This window comes from Salvia miltiorrhiza, chromosome 3, assembly GCF_028751815.1.
Source record: "Salvia miltiorrhiza cultivar Shanhuang (shh) chromosome 3, IMPLAD_Smil_shh, whole genome shotgun sequence".
Lineage (NCBI taxonomy): Eukaryota > Viridiplantae > Streptophyta > Magnoliopsida > Lamiales > Lamiaceae > Salvia > Salvia miltiorrhiza.
This window is the reverse complement of record NC_080389.1, coordinates 47,706,655-47,725,159: the sequence shown is the minus strand read 5'-3', so window position 1 is coordinate 47,725,159 and position 18,505 is coordinate 47,706,655. Positions and strand designations below refer to the sequence as shown.

Here is an 18,505-nt window from a genome sequence, read left to right as displayed (position 1 = left end):
TTATGAATGCACTATAAATTTTACAATATGAAGATGAAAAATAGTTCATAATTTATTTTAGCTCATCCACACAAACATATATACTCCATCCGTCCACCAATTCGTCTCATAGGGGAAGAGGGCACGAGTTATAAGAAAAAGTGTATTGTTTATTTATTGAATGGAGAAAGAAGCACGACTTTTAAGAAAAAATAATTTATTTGTTAAGAAAATAATTACTAAAAATGGGTAGGACACAAATTGATAGACGGACAAAAATGACAAATTAGGACACGAATTGGTGGACGATGGAGTATAATATTTAAATATTTAATTAGGTATCTATGAATATCGAATTGAATTGAATATCATAATTTCATATTTATATTTGAATACTTTTTTTTTACCAAAGAAAAGAAAAAACTCACTCACACTCTAACTTCTAGGGTGACTCGAACCCCCGACCTATTGGTTGGAGGAGAAGCGTCTTACCAACAGATTGCGCTTTATATTTGAATACTAATCGAATTGAAACGAATATTTATATTCAAATTCAAATCGAGTATATTCAAATACGAGTATCAAAATTTCGAATCGAATACCGAATTGAATAAAAATATTTGATTCGTTTACGGCCTAGTTAGTGGACGATAACTTACTAATAATTTGTTACTCATACGATAATATGTAAAACTAAAATATAATACTCCCCCCGTCCCAATATTCAAGTTCCGTATTCCTTTTTTAGCCGTCCCATGTAACAAGTTCCCTTAATTTCCTTTTTTGGCTAAAATTAGGGATGAATTAGTAACTTAATTAGCTATACTATAAAACACAAAAATTAACCCTAAAACCTACCCACCCCACCCGATCTGCCACTCTCTCTCTCTTCTCTTCTCTCTGAAATGAATCGTTCCCACTCCCCCCCTCTCCTCTTCTTCTTTCACCACCTCCAATCCCTCCACCTTCCACCGCTTCCAACACCTTCCACCGCCTCGCACCTCCGCCGCCATCCTCTTGCACTGACTCCAACGCCTCCACTGCAAACCATCCTCCGCCTTCGCCGACTCCAACGCCTCCGCCACCATCCTCTTGCACTGACTCCAACGCCAACGCCTCCGCCGCCTTCCACTGCCTGCACCGTGGGCAGATCTGCTCAAATAATTTAGGGATTTGCAGGGATTTAGGGAAAATCGTCCGATTTTGGTTGATTTTTGAGCTTGATTTTGGTATTTCGCTGTCCTGGTACTCCTGCGCCGCCTCCACCTTCCTCCTGCTCCGCCTCCAACGCCTCCGCCGCCTCGCGCCTCCGCGGGCTCCAATGCCGCCTCTGCCGCAACAGTCGCTGCCCTCCGCCTCCTTCCACCACCTGGCACCTCCGGCGCTTCGCGCCTTCGCCACCATCTTCCTGCGCCGCCTCCACCATCCTCATGTTCCGCTTCCAACGCCTCCGCCGCCTCGCTCCTCCGCGGGCTCCAACGCCGCCTCTGCCCTCCGCCTCCGGCTCTCGCCCACCACCTCTGGCAGTCGGCCGTTGCAGAGAGGAAATTGAAAGATTTCCATTTTTTGTTGTTTCGCCCAAAACGATTAGGGCTCGCCTATACCCTTTCAATTGTTTTTGTTGTTTTAATTTCAAAAATTGAAAGATTTCCATTTTTTGATTTCTCTGTGGTGGTGTTTTGGTGTTCCGGCTCAGAAATTTAAATTAAGGCCTAGTGTTTTGGTGTTTTGGCAGAAATTAGGGTTCGCCTCCGTTTTTTGATTTCCGTTCACTGTTCTGGCGGCTACGGTGGTCCGGTGGTGCACAGGCGGTGGTGCGGCAGGGTATTAGAGCATGAGACCCTTAATTAAAGTAATAGTAACTTTTTTAAATATACCATTTAACTCTTAATTTTAGTCTTCTAAATACCCGTGCCCAAAAGAAAGGGGACTTGATTAACGGGACGGAGGGAGTACTACATTTTCTAAATATTATTTGTTAATAACATTTAAAAATTTAATTATTATTGTTCGGATCTGAAAAAATCAGTGATGTTTTGAATGATTTCAAAATCCTCAATCAAAATGATGATCCAACAAATCTTGTTAAAGGAGTCATATCCGAATATTTGAAAAATCCTACAGCAGTTAAGTAACATCTATTCATAGTAAGCCACAAAATCTATTTGGCATAATCCAATCCAACCGAGCCGAATCAAATAGTGATGTGCTCATGAAATTTAATTTGTTTAATATTGAATCGAATCCCGAACTTTATTTATCAAATACTTTGAGGCTCACGAGCTTCATTGAGCGCGTACGAATTTTTTAAATTTATATTTATATTCAAAATATTGATTATTTAAAAAATATATATATTTCATTCAAAATAATAAATATATTAATTATTTTCTTATAACAAATAAAGTTAATTAGAAATTTAATACAATTATTATTAATTTAGTGGATAAATATAAGTTGTATACTAATAATTTAGGGTTAATAGTGTTTTATGTCCCGAACTTTCAGCGTTTTCCACCAAATGTCCCGAACATTCATTTTCTCCTAAAAAACCCCGAACTTTCAGTTTTTTCATAAAATGTCCCGCTATACAAAATTCGGTGACGAAATGATGAATTATCTCGCCGAAAGAAATATTATGGGGACCGTCATTGTTGGAAAACCATATTAGGAACCACCATTGTTGGAAAATGCTGAGAGTTTGTGGTTTTTTATCATCTTTATGTTATCGAATTTTTTATAGCGGGACATTTTGTGAAAAAAACTAAATGTTCGGGATTTTTTAGAAGAAAATGAAAGTTCGGGACATTTTATGGAAAACGCTGAAAGTTCGGGACATCCCAATAATTTATATTTTTCAAACCGAATCACTTAACGAACTTGTTCACGAGCTAACAAGCTGAATACTACCAAACTCAAATTTGGTTTGTTTATTTATCTAAGTTCTCTAAACGAACTAGAACGAGCTTTTTTCGAGCCGACCTCCTAATAGTTCATGAGTGGCTTGATTTGTTTACAGCCCTACACATAGTACAAATGAAATGTTTTTTTTTTTTTTGGAATAATCTTTAATTAAAATAAATCCATTCCTCAATTAATGTCATTATTGTTAGCCATATGCGTAGGCAAAAATAAGAGGATCAACAATTTCCATTTAAGAAATAGCGACAGAGGGGGTCTTCGACACGAACCTAACAAGATCACTTCATTATTTAACCAATAGGTTGAATTTATCATGGAAATTAATGACTACTTCAACTAATTTAATTTCTTGAGCTGCAACAAAAATGGCAGAGTTATAGGTAGGTAGGTAGGTGGAGTCTCCACTAGTTCGTTCATGGTTTTTCCCTTATCTCTTGAAAGCTGTGTTCTAATTTGAGCACTTTCGATTGCTATCACTTCCTACACCCCATTCTCTAGTTTGTGCTTGATTTTGATCGTACATATGTAGTACATGTTACATTGCACGAATGACTCTAAATTGCGTTTACTTTGATGAATAGAAAAATGAGGGATAACAAAAATTTATGCATTTAAATGTCTCCTTTTTTATCTCATATTATACAAAAGAAAAATTCACTATTTTTTCTTCTTTATTTTCACTTCAATGAGGGATAATATTATCCCTTCATTTTAGTGTGATAATATTATCCCTCCTTGAAGTGAAAAAATAAGAAAGAAAAAATGATGAACTTATCTTCTGTGTAAATTGTGAAATAAGAAATGAGACATTTAAAGACATACATTTTTGTTATCCCTCCATTTAGAGGGATAACAAGATAACACACCCTAATAATATTTTAGAGTATAACCAAGTGTAACTAAATCCTCTTTAAAATTTTGTTTATAAAGTAAGCTTATTATCACACCCTCCAAAACATTGAGATAATAACTCGAACTAGCGTACAATAATTTAGAAAAATCAAGTTCGTGTGTATATATTCAAGGAGCTATTGTTTAATTATTTAGATATATTTATAAATTTATTCTTAAATAGTTATTTATATAATTAATAATTAATTTTGATTTTTTTTTAAGTTTAAATTTAAAACTAATTAATATAAACCTTAGCCTTATCGCCGGTCTTCCTCCCTCCATCCTCCCAAATCTTGAAGTTAGCGCCGTTGCTGGTCTTCCTCTTGCCTCTGTCAAGCAACCGCTGACAGAGTGAGAGACGCACAACGAGTACACCCTCAATTCACATTTGAATCCCTCAATTCAGAAAAGCTTTAAAATCCTCCAAAATTTTCAAAAAAGCATAAAAAATTCGCCGAATTAACCTTGATCAAAACCCCCAAATCCAAAAAAAGATTTAAAACCCCCCAAAATCTCTCGATTCACACTCTCTTTGTTTATGACACACCCATTACTTCCCTCTCACTCACTCACACTCTCTCTCTTACTTTAACTAGACAACAACACCATCTCATCTCCAATGACGCGACCACCATCGCCGTTGCCATCTACTTCTTCTTCTCCTGTGAATTGACACCCCTCTCTCTCTGAATCCCTCATCCCCGACTCACTTAGTTCAATTCTCTATCTCCTCTAATAAGCGGACGATCTTATTGCGAGGAATCGTCGTCGTCGTCATCTCCTTCCTCGGCGATAGAAGCTATGGGTAGCCACATCGGATAATGTATGCCTCCCTCTAGGGTTTGAGAAGTTAAGAGAGAGAGAGAGAGAGAGAGAGAGAGACGTGAAATGGAATGAAGATGGGTATTAGTTGGGGCGATTAAGAAAAAAAAATAAAGGATGCAATCAATTTTCTTAATTAGGGCTTTAAATTGCCTATATTTTCTCAAAAAGGAAACAAATTAACTTTGTGGGGACGACCCAAAAAATAATATGACTTAACTTCGTTGGAACAAAGGGAATAGTATATATATGGGTTCGTACTCCATAAATGTCGTATCGCAGCGCAAGCATAGTATTCATTTATTTTTTGTCATCATCTCCTTATCTTCATCCACTAGAGGTACACCCCCCCTCCCTACAAAAAAAAATAATAAAAAAATATAGAAGCACTTTTTAAAATATAAAATATTGAACCATTTTCAACCTTAAATCATCAAGTTAAGAAGTGTTTATACCGTAATCCTCCTATATATATATATATATATATATATATATATATATATATATATATAGAGAGAGAGAGAGATAATAGGGCCGAATGGCCCTACTGGGCATACAAAATCAAATTTTAGCCTCAAATCTTAAAACATCAAATTTTAGCCATTAATTAGGCGGAATGCCTAATTTGCCCTTTCTACCCATCGCACTGCAGCTCTTCGATCTGGCCCAATCGCTCTGGCGCTCCTCGATTTGTTCCGGCGTAGTTTCGCAGACACAGACGGAGGGCACTCACATAAAGCGGCCGTGGCTGCTAGCGCGGTGGAGAAAGCGAGCTGCGTCGCGGAGGCCGAGGAAGCGGGAGCGATTGCTGGGGCTCTGGTCGCCAAGCAAAGGCGTAGTGTTGACGGTGGCTGCCGCCGTGGGCGACGATGGGCTGTCGTTGTTCGACGACATCGTTTCGATTGAGGGAATTTCGAGTTTTTGATTTTTTTCTAATTTTTTTGGGCGTGTCTGGGATGATTTTTTGGATCTGATTTGATGAAGCGGCGGCGGTGGATCTGATCTGATCGTTGCGCCGCCTCCTCCATCGGCAGATCTGATCTCCGCCTCCTTCGATTTCAGCCATCGACGGATCTGATCTGATCTGATCTGTGCTGCACGTATGGCACTTATGGCACTATTAGTGCCATAAGTGCCATAAGTGCACACTTCCCCCTAGGGTTTAGATATTCCATTTAGGGTTTAGATTATCCATTTAGGGTTTAGATGTTCCATTTAGGGTTTAAATGATGTTGTTGTTTCTGTATTTGTGTTGCACGTATGACACTTATGGCACTATTAGTGCCATAAGTGCCCAAATGACCATTTTACTTAGTTTTATTTTGAATTTGCGTTGGCACTTTTGGCACTATTAGTGCCATAAGTGCCAAAATGACTATTTTACTTGATTTTATTTTGAATTTCCGATGGCACTTATGGCACTAATAGTGCCATAAGTGCCTAACCCGACCCGGCACGCGACCCGCGTGCCTGATCCTACCCAGTCCGCCTCATTAAGGGCAAAAGCGTCCAAATCAATAAAAATGGCCAAAATTTGTGTTTTTTCAATGTGTGGCCATAAATTGTGTTTTATGCTTCATTTTGGCTACTTCAAAATTTTACTCTATATATATATATATAGGGTTGGGTTCTTATAGTATCCAAGCTTATGGTAGTACCGTAGGACCAAATCTTGACCATACGATTTGGATAAGAGGTGCATTGAGATTGTGACATGTGGCAAGAAGCTTCCAAGGCAATTCAAGACAAAAATCTGGATAGGGGTAAAATTGAAAAACAAAATCGTATATTAAAAAAAATATATTTTTTTATATTATCAAAATATTCATATTTTAGATGCATAAAGGTTCAAACTAAGATGCATACAATTTCATATAAAAATGCATAAGATTTCACCCCACCCAACTCCACCCCACCCCACCCCACCCCACCCCTGCACCCCCCCACCCCTGCACCCCCCCACCCACCCACCCCGCCCCAATTTTTTTTTTTTAATTTTTTCAAAAACTGATTTTCTGACCACTGACCCATCCCCACCCACCCACCCACCAAAAAAAAAAATTTAAATTTTTTCGAAAACTGATTTTCTGACCACTGACTCATCCCCACCCCCACCCCCCAATTTTTTTTTAATTTTTTAAAAACTGATTTTCTGACCACTAACCCACCCCAACCCCCCCCACCCACCCACCCACCCCCAATTTTAATTTTCATTTTTTTTAATTTTTGGGGATGCATAATTTCATACACTGATATGCATATATTATTACATGAAAATGCATAAAACATTAACTACAAATAATTATTTTTACAAATACATTTAAAAAAAAAACCCCTAAACACTAAACCCTTAATACTAAAACACTAAACTCTAAACATCATTAAACCCTAAACACTAAAACCAAAACCCTAAAATAAATACTAAGCACTAAAACCTATATACACTAAAACACTACACACTAAAACCTAAAAACTAAACCCTAAACACTAAAATCTAAACATCATTAAACCCTAAATACTAAAACCCAAACCCTAAAATAAATACTAAACACTAAAACCTATACACTAAAACACTACATACTAAACCCTAAAAACTAGGATTTTTCTCTCTCTGGGAAGATACTCCGCTCTCTTCGGCAACGGAGATAATCGATTGAACCAGCAGCCATCAGTGAGCGCGTCAGCCAGCAGCCCAGCAGCTGCCCCCTGCGCCAGACGGCCGGCGTTCCCGCCGCCGCCCGTCGTCTGCTCCAGTCAGGAAATGACTTCGGAAACGTAAGGTGAAACTGCTCGAAGACGATTGGCAAATAGCTGCTCGATCCGGCGGAAGTTGGAATAGCTGCTCGGTCGCAGATTTCTCGCCGCCGATCTGTCGAGCAGCTCGCCGCCGATCTGTTGCTTTTCCGATTTGCCGATCTGCTCGCTGCGAATCCGCCGAAAATCTCAGTTTTTTCGGTGAGTTTCCGTGGTCGGGCTTGTGTGTTGCTGCAATTTAGTTCGGTTTTTCTTGATTCGGTTCTGCTGTTCTTGTTCAATTTTGATTGGGCTTGTTTGATTGGGATTGTTAAATAGATGCTGATTTCCTGTTCTTGTCGATTTGTTAAATAGATGCCATCTATTTTTGATCTCATATGTAAATTGTTGAGTTTAAGTGCGTGCGGATTGCGCATCAGTTACTATTATTTGCAGTCCTCTTTGCGTGGCCTTGTTTCACCGTGCAGATAAAGTGCTCGACGATTTGTGTAAGAGAAGCCCATCTTCTGTTGTCCAAGAAGGGATTTCTTTGGATGACATGAGCACCCCGCCTGCTACCATGGCTTCCGATTTTCCTTCGATCTCCAACAACTTTGTAAGGACTATGCCTGCTTCTTCCGGTAAGAACCAAACTCGGCCCTCGGACGTTCCCTCGAGTTCCACCCTCAAACCTGCTTCTGAGAACAGCAAGAGTCATTCCGAAGCTCTTGTCAACTCGACGCTGCATGGAATATCTAGCCCTAGCAATGAGGCGAAAAGGAACAAACTCTCTTTTGCGCGAACGGTCCAGCGATCAGTTCCTAAACCAGCAGATGTTTTCGCCCAGGACTTCAACGCTCTTCACCCGGTAAACATTGGCAACAAATCTATTCTTCGGATCCCAGAAGCCTTGTATCAAAGTAAACTCAAGGAGTTTGAGTTCGCTGTTCACGCCAGGCTTTTGCTGAATAAGGGAGACGCCCCCAGATTTGCTTCTGACATTAAACAAGAACTCATGGCTTTATGGAAAACCTCGGATGCGATCCGTGTGGTGCCACTAGGGAAAGGTTTCTTTTCGATAATTTTCGCGAACGAATATGAGCTTGCTACGGCAAAATCTAGGGCTACTTGGAAATTAAACAAAGGTATTATTCGAATAAGGGAATGGGTTTCGGATTTTGACCCATACAAAGAATCATCTGCTCTCTCCCAAGTCTGGCTGAGAATCTATTATCTTCCTCACGAATACTGGCATCCGGAAGTGATAATCGGCATCGCCAGATATGTCGGTCTTCCTATTAAACTTGATGGTTTTGCGTTTTCTGGGCAAGTGGGTCACTTTGCTCGTGTTCTTGTCGACATGGATGTCTCTAAGCCTATTCCCGAAACTCTCACGGTGGATAAGGGGACGCGCTCGTTCGAGGTTGAATTCGTATATGAAAATTTGCCGCATTTTTGTGGCTTTTGCAATCTTGCAGGTCATAACATTGCTCAATGCCGCCGCAAGAAACAGCAGGACAATAACACTGACATCACGAATCCTACAAGCTCGGATCAACCTTCTCTCAAAAACATTCACAACAAAACTATGGGGAAAGAATGGCAGAAAATTAAAGAGATTCCTATCGGTAATTCTTTCGATGCTTTATCTCAAGAGCCTTCCGGAGATGAGGACGTCAACCAGGAGTCTCTTATTGAAAAAGAGAAGACTTCCATTATCAGCGCTTCGGAACATATTAATCACACTCCCACTGAGGAGTTTCAGACAGATGGGGCACAAAATTTGCCCCAGTGCAAAGAAGGTTTGTCCGGACCTGATTTGCTTGCAGCTGCGTGCAGACCCGTTCCTGATTCGAACACCGTACCACAGATTATACTCGAAGATGAAATTAGTAACAAGAACACTGAGACGGGTTCTTTTGCTGATAAGGAAGTGGCCTTGGGAAACATGATGAAAGTGCAGATTTTAGAAACTACATTATATCAAAATCTAAAGGCTGATAGTGCTAGTGAAATTCCAGAACAAGAGACAAACTGTCAAACAGTTGGTGCAATTAGTCATACTACAAATGAGATGATTGAAGTCGTGCCAATCAAACCGGGGCGGGGTAGGCCGCCTAAGCAAACTGTCGAACAGTTGGTGCGCACAGCTACTCCGACTATTAAGGATCGTCTACGAAAAAATCAGGCAGCTCCTATTGGGGATCAGGTAGGACAACTTCAGGGGACCACGACGGAGTTTAACTCTTTGGTTAAGGAAGCAGTGGATAAAGGCATCCAAATTTCAGAGTTCCTTATCTCTCAAACTTCTTCTGCTGCTGGTAAAAGTATGGACACCGCTTCTTCACGGAAATGGGGTGATATGGTGGATGATGATTATGATCCTCAGGAGGAGGACGAAAATATCCATCTTTCTCAATGAATATTCTATCGTGGAATATTCGTGGTATGACGGACACGGCACGTAATTTGCTTCACAGTTACTGTCATGTTCATCATCCTATTATTCTGGGCATTATTGAGCCTAAGACTAACTTTCTTCATATTCCGGCCTCCTTCTGGAACTCTATCAATTTGACTCCTTTCCATCAAAATGATCGCGCCCCTCATGCTTCCAACATCTGGATTCTCATCGCCACCGGGGTTACCTGCTCGTTGATTATGTCCACGGAGCAGATGGTTATTTTTGACATCTTGTTTTCTAGCTATTCTTTCAGAGTGGCTATTGTTCACGGGAGTTGTAATTATATCACTCGCAGGATTCTTTGGGATGATATCTCTTCTTGTATGGTCCCTCAAATGGTGATTCTTGGGGACTTTAATGCTGTGCTTGGAGCTCATGAGCGGCGTGGACGCCGGTTTCCAAGTCGGGTTTCATGTAGAGAATTTCAAGCTTTCATTGATAGTCATACTCTCATTCAAGCTCCCACCTCTGGGCCTTTTTTTACTTGGACGGACAGACGTAAATTTCCTATGACTACTGAGTCTGTGCTGGACCGCACTCTTTTCTCCGAGGATTTTGCTGCGCAATGGCACTCTTCGGAGAGCCTGGTTTTGCCTCGTCTTGGCTCTGACCATGCTCCTATTTTGCTTAAATGTTCCGCTCCTCCTAATACCTCTGGCGCTCGTCCTTTTCGTTTCCTGAACATGTGGAGTTCTCACTCTGATTTTATTCCAATGGTTCAGCGTTCTTGGGCTCCTATTGTTGATTCGAATTGCCCCATGGTGCGCATGATGCACAAGCTGAAACGTTTGAGGAAGGAGCTCAAAATTTGGAATAAATCCACTTTTGGGAATTTCAACACTTCGCTTGAGGAGCTCTATAATAAGCTCTCTTCTCTTCAGGCACATATCGATAATGTTGGCTATTCTGAGGCGCTCTTTGATCAAGAAGTTGAGCTTGAAGCCTCTATCTCGGTCATGCTCTCTCGGCAAGAGGATCTGCTTCGCCAGAAAAGTAGAATTAGATGGCTCCAGGATGGAGATCGAAATACTCAGTTTTATCATAACATGGTGAGAATGAAGCGCGCTAGCCATACTATCAAGCATCTTGAGATTAACGACGTGCTGGTTGAAGATCATAACACTTTGGCGTCTCATGTGGAAAACTTTTATAAATCTCTTTTTGCGGAGGATTCCAATCCTGGGGGCGATCTTTCGTGGATTACTAATTATATCACCAGTAGCCTCACTTTGGATCAGAAGTCATCTTTGGTTACTTGTCCGACGGCGACGGAGATCAAAGCGGTGGTCTTTGCTATGGACAAAGATAGCGCTCCAGGTCCGGATGGCTTTGGAGGTACTTTCTATCGTTCCGCTTGGGACATTATTGAGCATGATTTCACTTCCGCCATCAGAAGATTTTTCACTCATCATTATCTCCCTTCGGGTCTCAATTCCAATACTCTGAGCCTTCTTCCCAAGAAAGTCGATGCCAAGGTTATCTCTGATTATCGTCCCATCGTTCTTGGCAATTTCTTTTTCAAAGTTATTGCCAAGATTCTGGCGATCCGGCTGAATGCTGCTGCGGCCACCATCGTCTCCAACAATCAATTTGGTTTTATTTTAGGACGTTCTATTCATGAGTGTATCACTCTTGCCTCGGAAGGGGCGAACTGCATGGAGAGGTCTTTACACGGCAAAAACATGGCTCTCAAAGTCGACATTCATAAGGCATTTGATACGCTTAGATGGGATTTTCTTCTGTTCGTGCTTCAAGAGTTTGGCTTCCCCAATATTTTCTGCTCTTGGATCAAAACTATTCTCAGCTCGGCTCGCATCTCTATTCGGTTCAGTGGTGCTCTCTATGGCTATTTCGAATGCGGTCGGGGGGTAAGACAAGGAGATCCTTTGTCTCCCATTCTTTTTGCCTTGGCGGAAGATGTTCTTAGCCGTATTTTTCAGGATGCTGTTAATCGGGGTTTAATCACCGGCATGCGTTTCTCGAGATCTTTGAGTTTCCCTTCTCATCTGCTTTACGCTGACGATGTGCTCCTGTTCTGTCAGGCCTCCAAGCGTAATTGCATTATGATAGACTCGATTCTTCAGCTCTATGCCACGGTCTCTGGTCAATATTGCAACAAGCATAAGTCTACTCTTTACTTCGGGAAAGGGGTGTCTCCTGGGCGACGTTCTCGGCTTCAACAGATTTTGGACTTCAACATTGGCTCCATGCCTTTCACATACTTGGGAGTGCCTATTTTCTCGGGTAGAGCTTCTTCTGCTAAGCTTCGACCTATCTATGATCGGATTCTTGCCCATTTCCCTAGGTGGCAAGGTGCTCAACTCTCTATGGCGGGCAGGCTCTGCTTAGTTTCTTCTGTTATCAACAGTGCTGCGGTACATAGCATGCTTGTTTATAAATGGCCGGCGAAACTTCTGCATGCTCTCGACAGAGCTTGTAGATCGTTCATCTGGACTGGGAGTACTCTGAAGAAACCTTCCTTTTCTGTGAGTTGGATCAGAGCTCGTGCTCTGAAGGAACATGGCGGCATTGGAGTCAAATCATTCTCTGACATCAATAATAGTTTCATGTTTCGGCTGGGTTGGTTTATTATGAACATGAACAGCTTCGGCTATCGGCTGCTTCGTCAGAAATATCTCACTCAGACCATGGATTGGGCTTCCCAATGGGCGAGTTCGTCGATTTGGACTGGTGTTAGAAGGACGATTCGGGAGATTGTTTCGGATACCTTCTGCACGATTGGCACTGGAGATTCGATTTATTTTTGGAGAGATAATTGGCTCGGGTATAGACTGATCGACAAACTTCATATTCCGATGTTCATGACACCCTATTTCTCTCAGAAGATTTCAGACTACTACTTTGATAATAAGTGGCACCTCACTTCTAGTTTCATACAGTCTTTCCCGCGCATTGCTCTCGACATCATTTCTACCCCCATTCCTGGATTGTCTGACGACAGATCCTGGATTCACTCGGGTTTCGGGAACATTACTGCTACTTCGGCCTTTGCTCACATACGACCTCAGTTCCCTAAGGTCGACTGGGGCTCCTGGATTTGGGCCCCTTTTATCCCAGCTCGGCGATCTCTCTTCGTCTGGCGCACTATTGTTGGCAAGCTCCCTACCTTTGATATGAATCGTCTCCTGGGTATTCAGGGGCCTAACCGCTGCACTTTATGCTCGGCAGCGGAAGAGACGATGGATCACGTTCTGTTGAACTGTTCCTTCTCGGCTTCCATTTGGGCGGATGTCTTTCGTTGGTTTTTGATTGAGCAACCTTTGCCGTTGGACGTGGGCAGCATGATTCGCTTCTCTATCCACCAGAATAACAGCAAACAAGTTGGCAATTTATGGAAAGTTGGGGTGGTCTCTCTCCTCTGGAGTCTTTGGTCTCACCGCAACAACGTCATACACAAAAATTTAGCACCTTCACGCCACTTGATTCTCAAGCAGGTCCGGGTTTTTCTTTGTGAAGCGGCCAACAATTTCGTCCTTGGCACTATGGCCAACTCGATTTCTGATCTTCTCATTCTTAAGAATCTTTCCATCGCTGGACAACCCAGGAAGCCTTTCTCCTATATTTACGTTGCTTGGCACCTTCCCCCTCCGTCTTGGATTAAAGTTAATACTGATGGATCGGTTCGTGATTGGAGGATTCATGCGGGGGGCGTCTTTAGGAATGCCTTCAATGACGTTCTTGGTTGTTATCATTTTTCAGGCGGCCAGGGGGTTGCGTTCGAAGCAGAGCTTTTAGCTATTATTATTGCGATTGAATCTGTGCATCGTGCCAAATGGGAGAGAGTTTGGTTTGAGTCGGATTCTTCTTACGTGGTTCAGCTTCTTCAGTCGCTCTCTGAGACGGTTCCTTGGAGATTCAAGCCTCGGTGGAAGCTTGCTCTCTCCAAACTCCACACTTTCACGTGGCGCATTTCTCACATTTTTCGTGAGGGCAACAGATCGGCGGATTATTTGGCTTCTCAAGCTACGGAAGAGGGTTTTTGGCCTCATGCCATTGCTGGTTTAAATGATTTTGTCAAAGAGGATGTTTCTATTCCCTATTTTACTCGTTTCGCTTGATTTTTTGGTTTTTTTCTCTTAGTTCTGGATCGGTTGTAAGCCGGGAGGCCTAAGGGTAATGGTTCGGCCGGAATCCTTGAGACCTCCTAACTCAGCTCTGTCAACCTTGGTCCTTGACGAGTACTCTTTTTCCTCAGCTGTTATGAGGTTTTAACGAGGCTCGGCCCTTAGTCTGCAGCTTTGTGCTTTCAAGGGTGTTTGGTTTTCCGTTGTTGTTTCTTTTCTTTTTAATAAAATCTTATTTCAGCAGAAACCCTAAAAACTAAACTCTAAACACTAAACCCTAAACACTAAAACACTACACACTAAACCGTAAAAACGAAACCCTAAACACTAAAAACCTAAACACTAAATCCTAAACCCTATACCCTAAAATAAAATATTATAAAATATGTGTATATAAAAAAGAAGAATGCATAATCAAGAACAATAAAATGCATATATTATTACATGAAAATGCATTAAACATTAACTACAAATAAGTTTTTTTGGGTGGGTGGGTGGGTGGGGGTGGGTTAGCAATCAGAAAATCAGTTTTTGAAAAAAAAAATTGGGGGGGGGGGGGGGGGGGGGTTGGTGGGGGTCAGCAATCAGAAAATCAGTTTTTGAAAAAAAAAACAGTTTTGTGGGGGGAGGGGGTGGGGTGGGGGGTGGGGCAGGGGCAGGGGTGAGTGGCGAAAATACCAGATTTATTAAAATGAAATGCATTTTTATGTGAAAACTTTATGCATTTTTGTTTAATTTTATATGCATGTGAAACATGCCTATTTTTGGGGGTGGTGATGGGGAGGGTTGGGGGGTGGTGTGGGGTGAGTTGGGGGGTGGTATGGGGTGGGGTGGTGAAAATACCAAAACTGTAAAAATCAAATGCATTTTTCTGTTCAAAGTTATGCATTTCATGTGAAAACTTTATGCATCTTCGTGTGAGACTTTATGCATCTAAAATATATCTATTTTGTGAAAATCTTAAAAAATATATATATTTTTTTAATTTTTAATTCCGAAAATTATATTCCAATTTTACCCCTCTTCAGATTTTGCCTTGGAATGCCTTGCCAAGTGTCACCATCTTGATGCGCCACATGTCATAAATGTGTGGTCAAAAATTGGTCCTATGGTACTACCATAAGCTTGGATACTACATGATCCTATTCATATATATATATATATAGGGAAGGGCTACCGTAAAAACACTTCTTAAAATAAAAATAAAAATATTTTTCAATATACGAATTATATGTAGAACACGTATGAATTCAACCCACAGGGTTACGAATTGTGAAAAATAAATTTTTGCTACCTTTGGGATTCGAACTCAGGACCACGAATTCATCCAACAGGATTACAAATCAACCGTAGATCTTGATGATCTAAGGGTTGTAAATTGTTTATATTTTATATTTTAAGAAGTGTTTATATATATATATATAAATATATATATACTCCCTCCGTTCGTCAAGATTATGTCATTTTCCTTTTAAGGCAATGGTCCCACCATCCTCTTTAATATTCTATCATTATTAACATTCTTTATTTACAAAAAACTCACCCCAAATTCAATCTCAACCACACACCTCATGAAGTGGTGGGACCATTTCTCCACTACATCAAAATCATCACTAATTTTATTAAATCTTGTGCCCAAACAATTTTACATAATCTTGGCGGACGGAAGGAGTATATCATAAGAGAAATAAGATGAGAGAGATACAACATAACGTATTATTTTAAGGGGAAATAGCTTCAAAATCCCTGTAGTTTGGCCCGTTTCACATTTTTCTCATGACTTAAAAATTTCTTGTTAAAATCCTTGACCTTAATCCCAGTTCTTAATTTTTCCTTAAAATTAATCCTTCCCCAAACTTATGCAGATATGGCAATCGGAAATCCACGTAGGCTTAATTTTTCGACGAGACGAACGACAATGTTTAATTAGAACATAAAACGTCGTCGTTTTATATATTATTTGGAGATTTAATGAAATCAAACTGAAAAATAGAGCATGAAATGAAATCCCTTGTGAAATTAGGGTTTTTCACCCAAAAAATCCTCAAACCAGTGTAAGTCATTGAAGACGAAAATTTGCCATGTCTTCTGCATCATCCTCGCACTGAAACTTTAGCCCTGACGCTCAAACAGTATGTGGCCATGGGCTCCCAGCTTCAATACGTATTTCACACACTGACAAGAATTCAGAGCGTCGATTTTATACATGCCCCCGTGCTTCGTGTGCTTCTTATTCTCAGACGAAAATTTTCAATGTCTTTCTCATCATCAGAGCATATTTAGCAACAACGCGTGCTTCTTCTTCCTCAGACGACGATGAAACACAAGGGTGGAAGAAGACGACTGTTCAATATTTGCCTTTGAAAATATTTCTTTCAATTTCATTGTATAATAGGGTTATTTAATTCAGGGCCAAAACGGCGCCGTTTTGAGCTTCATTTAATGACTCAGCATAAGTGTGCCACATAGGGTGACACGTCATGTAATTAGTGGCCGGGAAATATCATTAAGGGAAAATTAAGAATCGGAGCAACGGTCAAGGATTTTAACGAGATATTTTTAAGCTAGGGGAAAAATGTGAATCGCGCCAAACTTCATGGATTTTGGCGCTATTTGCCCTTGTTTTAATAATTGTAACATTTATTAATTACTTAACATTTCTAGTGCTTTATTATATTTATTCTACCTTCATCCACGAGAACTTGTTATAATCATTTTTTGAAAGTAGTCTCACTAACTATTACCTTAAAATTCTCACATATTTAAACATTGTTATTTATGGAGCCATCATCACATGTGAGCGATGGAAACCCTAATTCTCTCGAAAACCTTTCTTCTCTCGAAAACTTAGCTTCTCCGTCGCCGTACGCTCGCCGGTTATGGCCGATATTTCTCGCACGACTAGCGCTCTTGATAAGGGAGGGCTGAACCTCCCCAAAGTTTCCAACAATTTCAACCATTCATGTTCACGAACTTCTCAGGGCACCACCAGAATTGATTTTCCCGACCATGATAAAAACCAGTTGATGGTGGGCGATTCTAGCAAACAGAATCTTGGAGTTGATACTCAAATCTCTCCCCTCGATGATGCTGTGGATTTGGCGGCAGAAATCCATAACCCTACTATGGGGAAGGCAAACTCTCAGGAACAGAACCATGCGAAGTTTAATTCTTACGCAGCCGTGACAAATAAAAGACCTGGAAGACGACCTGATTTACCGGCGCACCACTTTCATGCCTTACGTCCCACCAAAGATGGCGATCAGTTCTCTCTAAAAATTCCTAAAGATCTCTATAACCAGCAGGTGCAGGAATTCAAGAATGCGATCATTGGTAGGCTGATACTTAGTATGGGGGGATAAACCTCGCCCTACGCTGGAGATTAAATCGGAACTTCAAAAGATTTGGAACCCTTCTATGTCATGGAAATTGATCCCTATTGGGAAAAGGTATTACACGATAATTTTCAAAACTGTTGATGACAAAGCGGCCGCTAAAGCTAAACCTATTTGGGAGTTATCTGTCGGACATCTGCGCGTCAGGGAATGGGTGCAAAATTTTGATCCTTTTAAAGAACACTCTTCCTTGGCGAACGTTTGGGTCCGTATTCACTATCTGCCAATTGAATATTGGCATCCGGAGATTATTACTGGAATTGGCCGTTTCATTGGGCACCCTCTGAAAGTGGATTGCATATCTGCGGGTCGAGAATTTGGCCAGTTCGCTCGCCTCTTGGTGGAAATCGACATGTCAAAACCTCTTCCCGAAAATTTTCTTATAGAAGGTGAATTTCATTCGTTTTACGTCGATTTTTTTTATGAGAATCTGCCTCTCTTTTGTTCAAGGTGCAAGATTACGGGGCATGCTCAAGAAAAATGCAGACGTGGGCAAAAGTCGGAGAAGGATAAGGCCACCAAACAGATCACCACGGAAATCCCTAAGGAGATTCTTAAATCATAAACTCTTGAGACGAGGGATAAGGAAGGAAGACAATGGAATGTGGTCAACAAAGGAAAGTCACAGCAACATTTGTTGAAGGATACCTCTACGTCGGGGGGACATAATGCTAATGATATGAAAGTTGTTGATATCGTAAGCCCTAAAAGCCCGGTAGGGGCTGGATCAAGATTTGTTGTTTTAAACATTGAAGATGAGTCTCAGAGAGGTACGGATCTCCTGGAAGCAGTCACGGTGGCTGCGAATGAACAGCAAGATGGGACAGGCATCGGTGTGAGGGATGAGGATTATGATGATTCGTCTTCTTCCTCTGTGGATGAGCATATCATCATGGAAGAAGAACATTTTCTGGAAAATGACCCCAATAGGAAACAACAACAGGAGATGGCTAAAAACAATTCGAGGACTCTGGTTGATTTGGAGAATGCCATGAAGGCGCAGAGATTGGAGAAAATATTGGAGCTTGCTAAAGCGCCCATTGTTACTGAATATAAAACGACGGGGAAAGTTAAACGTCGAGGAAGGCCTACCAAAGAAGAACAGGCGTCTCGTGCGCTGATTCAGAATACACAAACCACCGAGGAGGGGATCAAAAGTAGGCTACGTAAACATGCTGACATGGGACATAAGCCAATGAACTTTGTGATTG

At 41.1% G+C, this 18,505-nt stretch overlaps 1 protein-coding gene across 1 annotated transcript; it reads left to right on the top strand.

The window, feature by feature from the left end:
- The first annotated feature begins 9,798 nt into the window (after positions 1 to 9,798).
- LOC131018910 (uncharacterized) lies at positions 9,799 to 17,261 on the top strand. The gene is made up of 2 exons (XM_057947599.1): positions 9,799 to 13,677; positions 16,881 to 17,261. Exons 1-2 carry the CDS (start codon positions 9,799 to 9,801, stop codon positions 17,259 to 17,261), a joined length of 4,260 nt encoding a protein of 1,419 aa, XP_057803582.1.
- The last annotated feature ends 1,244 nt before the right edge of the window (positions 17,262 to 18,505 follow it).